The sequence below is a fragment of the Belonocnema kinseyi genome, chromosome 3 (assembly GCF_010883055.1).
Source record: "Belonocnema kinseyi isolate 2016_QV_RU_SX_M_011 chromosome 3, B_treatae_v1, whole genome shotgun sequence".
Lineage (NCBI taxonomy): Eukaryota > Metazoa > Arthropoda > Insecta > Hymenoptera > Cynipidae > Belonocnema > Belonocnema kinseyi.
In genome coordinates this window covers 152,751,845-152,759,523 of record NC_046659.1, presented here as the reverse complement: position 1 = coordinate 152,759,523, position 7,679 = coordinate 152,751,845, and the positions used below count along the sequence as shown (strand labels likewise).

At 25.1% G+C, this 7,679-nt stretch overlaps 2 protein-coding genes across 2 annotated transcripts in view; one reads left to right on the top strand and one right to left on the bottom strand.

Moving 5' to 3' along the window:
• The window catches only part of LOC117170070 (ATP-dependent RNA helicase dbp2-like), a 43,750-nt gene extending 38,609 nt beyond the window's left edge, over positions 1 to 5,141 (bottom strand). The window contains exon 1 of the mRNA XM_033356592.1: positions 4,893 to 5,141. Within this exon, the coding sequence (XP_033212483.1) occupies positions 4,893 to 4,894 (2 nt within the window). The 5' untranslated portion in view covers positions 4,895 to 5,141. The remainder of the gene's footprint in view (positions 1 to 4,892) is intronic.
• A 112-nt stretch (positions 5,142 to 5,253) lies between these two features.
• LOC117168997 (myb-like protein X) overlaps positions 5,254 to 7,679 on the top strand; it is a 46,340-nt gene continuing 43,914 nt past the window's right edge. Inside the window, exon 1 of the transcript XR_004466598.1 lies at positions 5,254 to 5,533. The gene's annotated coding sequence lies outside the window, so the exon portion shown is untranslated. The remainder of the gene's footprint in view (positions 5,534 to 7,679) is intronic.

The following is a 7,679-nucleotide window of genomic DNA, read 5'->3' as shown; positions in this document are numbered from 1 at the left end:
ATAAGATTGTAAAAAATATATAGATGTAAACGGAAAGATTGTAAGGAATGGAAGTCATGTAAACCCTTAGGGGACACATTATGAATAAAGAAGAACTAAAATTAATTAATTAGACTAGACAAAGTGAAAAGAAAATTATTCATTTGATTAAAAAGTAAATTTTGTATGAATTTAATTGTTTCTTATTTGAAATAAGAAATTTTGTTTGACTGAAATATCAAACATTAAATTTTTCGTTAAGAATTTATCTTTTTGGGTCAAAAACGAAACTATGTCATTGAAAGCTGAACTCCTTTGTTACAAATTCATTTTGCTGGTTTAAGATTGATCACTTTGTTCGAAAATTCATCTCTGGTAGAAATCTAATTTTTTTTAAAGTTCGTTTTTTTTTGTTTCAGGATCATTTTTTATTGAGAATTTAACTATTCCATTTTCAGATGGAAATATACATTTTTTATTTAAAAATTCGAATTTTTGTTGAAAATGTATCTGTTTTAGTTGACAACTAAACTGCTTGGTCGAAAGTTGTATTCCTTTTTTATAAATACATTTTTTTGTTAAAAATTCAACTGCTTGGTTTAGAGTAAAAAAAGACTGTTAAAAATGAATTTTTTTTATCCATAATTCATCATTTTGGTAAAAAATGTATTTTGTTTAAAATTCGTTTTTTACCATAATTTTTGTCCCTTGAAAATTTAACTACTTTATTTTTTTCAATAAAATTCTTTTTTTGTTGTTAAAAATTCAACGATTCCAGTTGAAGATTCATAATTTTATTCGAAAATTCACCAGTTTGGTTAAAAATTCACGTATTTTGTTGAAAAATCGTCTTCTTTGGCAATAAATTAATCTTCTTATTTAAAAATGCAAGTATGCCAGTTAAATATTCACCAGTTTAGTTGAAAATTAATCTTTTTGATGACGTATTTTTAACTAAAATGAATTTCTAATTAAAATGATGAATCTCCAACTAAACAATTAATTTTTACGAAAATAGTTTAACTTCCAACCAACTATATTTCAGGTTTCATTTTTAAAAAACATGAGTTCTGAACGAAAAATGTAGTAATTGATATTTTAACCAAAAAAAGAAGATTTTTCCACAAAACACATGCATTCTCAACCAAATACTTCATTTTTCAACTAAAACCATTTTTAATTATAAGAAAATTGCCGACAATTTCCAAATCTACCATCTTTATAATTCGCAATTTACATTCTAGTTACTTTAAACTTTTAATAATTTTACCGAAAAAAATAGTATGTCAAAAATACTTGAAAATTCAACACAGTTTTTAGCGTTTTTCTTTTCTTTCTCCATAAATAAGCCTCAAAAGAGACTTGAAATATAGTTTGAAACACGTCGGTAAATTTTTTATGATAAAAATTGTTTACAACAAAAGAAGCGGTATAGCACTCAACGAACATTATTTTTATCTGTCGGAAACTATTTAGCAAGAGTTTATCTTTCGATCAAGTAACTTTATTTACAACTCAAAAGATAAATTAACGACTAAAAAAATTAATATTTAATTGAAATACTTGAATTTTTAACCGAAAAGAAGAATTAAAAAAAAGAAGATTAATTTGCAAAGAAAAAGAACATTTTCTACCAAAGAATCGATTTTTAACCAAATATATGGATTATCAACGAAATAGTTCAATTTCTCATTAAAAAAAGACAAAATTTCATCCAAATTGTTGAGCCTTGAACCATACAGATAATTTTCTACAAAAAGGCGAATTTTTCACAAAGTTCATCAATTTTCAAACAACTAGAATTAATTTTTAAATAAAAAATATTAAGTTTCAACTAAATAGTTGAATTTTGACCCAAAAAAGATATTTTTTCAACCCAAAATAGAATGGTTAAATCTTCTGTTCAAAATTTAATTTTTAACAACAAAGAAAACAAAACGAAAATGGATTTTTAACAAAACAGTTTAATTTTCTACTAGAATAGCTGATTTACAAGTTTAAGATTTTCAACTATCTAATTAAATGTTTAACTGTAGATGAACTTTCAACCCTTTCAACCAAGTAATTTTATTTCAAACCTAAAAGATGAATTTTCAACCAAAATTATAAATATTAAAATGAAATATTCGTATTTCACACCAAAAAGAAGAATTTTTAACAAGAAAATAACTCAAAGAAAAAGATCATTTTCTACCAAAAAATCGATTTCTTGACCAAATATAAGGATTTTCAAAGAAATAGTTGAATTTTCAATTTAAAAAGACAAATTTCAATCCAAAATGTTGAGTTTTGAACAAGAAAATATCAATTTTCAACCAGAAATGGACGTAAAAATTTTCGGTTAAATTAATTTTCAACGGAACTGATTAATTTTCAATAGAATAGAATGGTTTAATCTTCTGTTAAGAATATAACTAAAAGTTAAAACTTTTTTTTATCAAATTAAAAAAATTCTAATTAAAGTTAAAAATCTAATACAAAACAAAAAAATTATTAAAAAAAAAAAAAACAGTTTAATTTTCTACTGGACTAGTTAATTTATTTAAATTAAAAAAATAATTTTCAACAAAAATGGCTCTTAAGCCAAAAAAATGATTCGTAACAAAAGAGTTGAACTTTCAACGAAGGAATTGTATTTCCAATCTGAAAGATGAATTTTCAAATAAAATGGTAAATATTTAAATGAAATACTAGAATTTTCAACTAAAAAGAAATATTTTTAAACAAAAAAATTAACTTGCAAAGAAAAAGATAATTTTCAATTAAATAAAAAAAACAAGATTTAATTTTAATTTTCAATTAAAAACGAAATTTTTCATACAAATTGTTGAATTTTGTAAAAGAAAATATCGATTTTTAACCAAAAATGGACATTCAAAATCTCAGTTAAATTAATTTTCAACAAAAGTGATGAATTTTCTACTCAAATAGTTGAATTTTATATTAAAAAGATGAATTTTCAAACATAAAGATTAATTTTCTATAAAAAAGAGTAGTTTTTCACAAAGTTCGTAAATTTTCAACCAAATAGTTGAATTTTTACCTAAAAAGATACATTTTCAATCCAAAATAGAATGGTTAAATCTTCTGCTCAAAATCTAATTCTTAACAAAACAAACAACGAATTTTAAGCAAAATTGTTTAATTTTCTACTGGAATAGTTCATTTGTTAGTTTAAAAAATTGATTTTCAACCAAGTAATTACATTTTTAACTGTAGATGTATTTTCAATTAAAGCGACTCTTCAAACAAAAAAATATTCGAATGAAATACCAGAATTTGACACCATAAAGTAGATTTTTTAAACGAGAAAATTAACTTGCAAAGAAAAAGATAATTTTCTATCAAAAGATCGATTTTTTAACAAAATATATGGACTTTCAACGAAATAGTTGAATTTTGAAAAAGAAAATACGTATTTTAAACAAAAAATGGACATTCCAATTTTCAGTCAAACTAAGGAATTAATTTTCAATTAAACTGATGAATTTTCAATTAAAATGATAAATCTTCAACTGAAATAGTTGAATTTCATATAAAAAAGATGAATATTTAACCCTAAGGATTAATGTTGTTCAAAAAAGCGATTTTTTCACAGTTCATAAATTTTCAAACAACTTTTAAGTAATAAAAAATATGAATTTTTAACCAAATAGTTGAATTTTCACCAAAAAAATATAAATTGATTTTTTTAATCGTAAGCACACTCATATGCCCTGCAACGGTAGATAAAATAGGGATTATTGGTCTAAATTGACCAAAATTATTAAAATAAAAACTTGAATTTTTCAATGATCCCAAGTAAATTTCCCGTTTTTAAATTAAATTCCCGGTAATTTTCCAGTTTTCTCCCGCTCATTAAAATTGCCAGTCATTTGCCGGCTTCCCGGTCAAGTCGACACTCAAAGTGATTGATATCATAATTGAAAAGCATCACAATTGAAATAATTCTTCAAACAAAAATTTGAAATCAAACTTAGATTTTTTTCTAAAAATTTCTACAAATCTCGGTTGAAAAATAAATGCATTGTCATTTCCCGGTCTCGTAAAATTCTCAGTTCAGCGGCCACCCTGTTAATCTTCTCACCAGAAAATTCACCTATTTGGCTCAAGATGAACTATTTTGTTGCAAAACTTGTCTTCCCTGGATGAATCGAAATGTTTTTTTTTTTGTTTTTATTGAAAATAGAAAAATGAAATATCAACTATCACATTCTTTGTTGAGAATTCATAATTTATGGTTGAAAATTATTTTTTATGTTGAAATTTTTATTTAACATACATACAATCTTCAAAATAGTTTTTAAATTTTCTGAAAAATCCGAGAAAAACTATATTTATATAACCTCAAAAAAGCATAAACCTAAAAAAATAGTTACTCAAATTTTTTATTTTGCATTAAAAATCCTTTTTAGTCTGAAATTGAAAATGTACACGCGCTCGGCGCGCGACCGATGATGCTACTACAAGATGAATAGACAATTTATTGATTTTTTCGACACCTGACTATACGAACAGAAGTAATTCAAGCATGGAATTACCAATCTAATGACTAAAAAGAAAGCCAAATACATAAAGACCTGTAATTAGTCGAAAAATCAAGAGTATTTGCAGGAATATTTTGTCGGCAATAATAACCTAGCACATTATTCGAAAAGCTAGTAGTTCAGATTCAGATAAAATATTGTTTTATGGGTTGGAGTATGATATATGGCTGTGAGCACAATGGCCATGACGATAATCGTATAATTCGCGACATGTTCGACATTATGAAGCGTACGTGGCGGCGATAAAAAATGGCCGATTTCGTAGCAAATTAAGAAATTTCGAAACAGACTGAAACCTCATCAAGAAGATATTTATAGTCGCAATTGCTTTCAGAGAGGAAAAAAGTATTGTCAATCCGTACTTACATTATGATTCTGGAAAATTCGCTTGAACCAGGACGACCAAATGCAACTCGTCGACGGCTCTTTTTTCGCAGCAATCAATAATCCCCAGGAAATGACTTTAAAATCCGAAAAATACCGATCACTGTTTTTAACAATTGTGCTGGGTCATTAATCTAGACATGGACGACTCGTTTTTTACCCCAATCGGCGAAAATTATCCCCGGTTATTCAATGAAGAGCAATGAACTATAAAGATGGATGAATTCGAATAAGTGAACGCCGCAGGTCCGAAAGTAGTCCCCATGCACATGGTTGCCATGGAAACAAGCCAGGGCTGCCAGCTTCGTGGTGGCCACAAAATGAACTTGGTACATTTCGATGATTTAGGCATTTCCATCTATTTAAATTTTGCAATTTCAATTTTTAATTATAATTTTGGTTAAAAAAATTACAGGGTGTATTTTTATTGAAAAATTTTATCGAAAAAAAAGGGAAAATTACTACAATTAAAGTTCAATGTGTTGCCAAGATCATTGTACGTCAGTGATTACCAATTGTTATCAATCCTTGATTGTGATTGTTGATCAAAATAAATTGTTCACTTCGATTTTCTTTATTCTTTCTTCAAGATGAACTTAAAATCGGAGAAAACATCAGGAATGGTAAGTGGTCTTTATTTTAATTAATAGGTTTAGCGAAGTTTGTGTTGAAATTGTAATTTAAGGTTGAAAATGTTTAAAATGTAAACTAACCTATAAAATCAATTTTTTTTACAAATATTGGATATATAGCTTTCTATTTAATTTAATATTAGCGATTTTTTTAGTTTTCAAAGTTGAGTATTTTGAGACTTCTATAGACTGACGGCTTTAATGCTGTTGAACTCAAGTTCTAACCTCAAAATTTAATCATCTGACACTTTTACCATTTTTACTAAATAAATACTAAGATGAAACATATTTTCAGTAAGCGGTAAGAAAATCCAACTATTTTTCTTTGAAAAGCCCACTATTTGCTTGAAAATTTAATGATTTTGTTGATAATTCAACTGTTTTGTTAAGAAGCCTTCTTTTGTTGAGCATTCATCTTTTTGGATCGAAAATGCGTCCTTTTGGATTGAAGATTAATTTTGTTTATGATAAAAATCATATTTCTTTGTTAGAAACAAAAAGTGAACAAAAGTGAACTTTTTTCTTCAAAAATCACATTTTCAAGTTGAAAAATCAATTATTTCTTTGAAAATGCATCATTGTACATTGAAAATTCAACCATTGGCTTGAAAATCAACAAAATAAATAATTATTATATTATTGTATATTATTAAAATTAAATTATTTTCATTGAAAATTTCACTATTTTGTTGAAAATTCATCTTTTTTTTGTAGAGAAGTTATCTTTCTTAGTTCAAAATTCGTCTTTTCTGATAGAAAATTAACTTTTTTCGAAATTTCCACTTTTCGCGTTGAAAAATAAACTATTTATTTACAGATGCAACTTTTTGGTTCAATTAATCGTTTGAGTTCGAAAATTTAACAATTTGCCTAAAAATTCAAGAATTTTGTTAATGATTCCACTATTTTGTTCAAATATTTTTGTTTAAAAGTTTTTGGTTGAAAATTAAACTACTTAACAATTCATTTTTTGTTCGGAGATTTATAACTTTAGTTGAAAATTTATATCTTTTTCGAAAATTCCTTTTCTTTTGTTAAAAAATAAATTTGTAAATTGTTAATTTGACTATTCTAATTTTTGTTAAAACTTGGTCTTCTTTATATAAAAATTAATTAATTTAGTTGACAATTTATGTAGCTTGTTGAAAATTGCTCCTTTTGGTTTAAAAATTTGTCTCATTTGTTACAAATTTTATCATTATTGTTGAAAAGTGCAATTTTTTGGTCGAAAATCGATATTTTTTAGTTGAAAATACAACTATTTGTTTGAAAATTAATATTCCTGATTGAAAATCCATTTTCTTGGTCGAAAATAAATTTCTTTTTCCTTGAGGATTCAACTATTTTCTTAAAAATTAAATTATTTTGTTTGTAATTTTTCCTATTCGATTTTTAGGTAGAAATTCCTCTTTCAGGTTGAAAATTCATCTTCTTTTTCGTTTAAAATTAATACGTTTTGATTGAAGACTTAACGATTGTGTTGAAAATTAATCTTTTTTGGTAGAAAAATCATCTGCATTTGTTGAAAACGGTTTGTTTTTAATGGAAAATTAATTTTTTTTAAATCTTCATTTTTCGCGTTAAAAAATCAACTTTTTGTTTGAAAATGCGACTTTTTTGGTGAAAGTTTAATTTTATTTGTTGACAAGTTCGATTATTTGGTTGAAAATTCTTCTTTGTAGCTTGAAAAGTCAACTATTTTATTCAAAATATAACCTTTTTTGGTTGATTTCTTTGGCAGGTTGAAAATTCAACTGTTTGGATGAAAACTTAACCATTTTTTGGAAAATTTAATTATTCCATTGAAAATTCTACCATTTTGTTGAAAAATCATACTTTTTGCTTAAAAATTTAACTGATTAGTTGAATTTTAAACCACTTTCTTAAAAATTAATTTTTTGTTTTGTTTGAAAATTCATAACTATTCCATTTTTGTTTGAATATGGAACTTTTATAGTTTAAAGTTCAACTATTCAAATCAAAATTGATTTATTCATGTTGAAAATTGGAAAAAATTAGAAAAAATTTGAAGTTGAAAATAAATGTTTCTTAATATAAATTGAATTTGTATTGGTTAAAAATGCAACTATTTAGTTTGGAATAGATATTCGATATAGTTGATAATCGATCTGTTTTG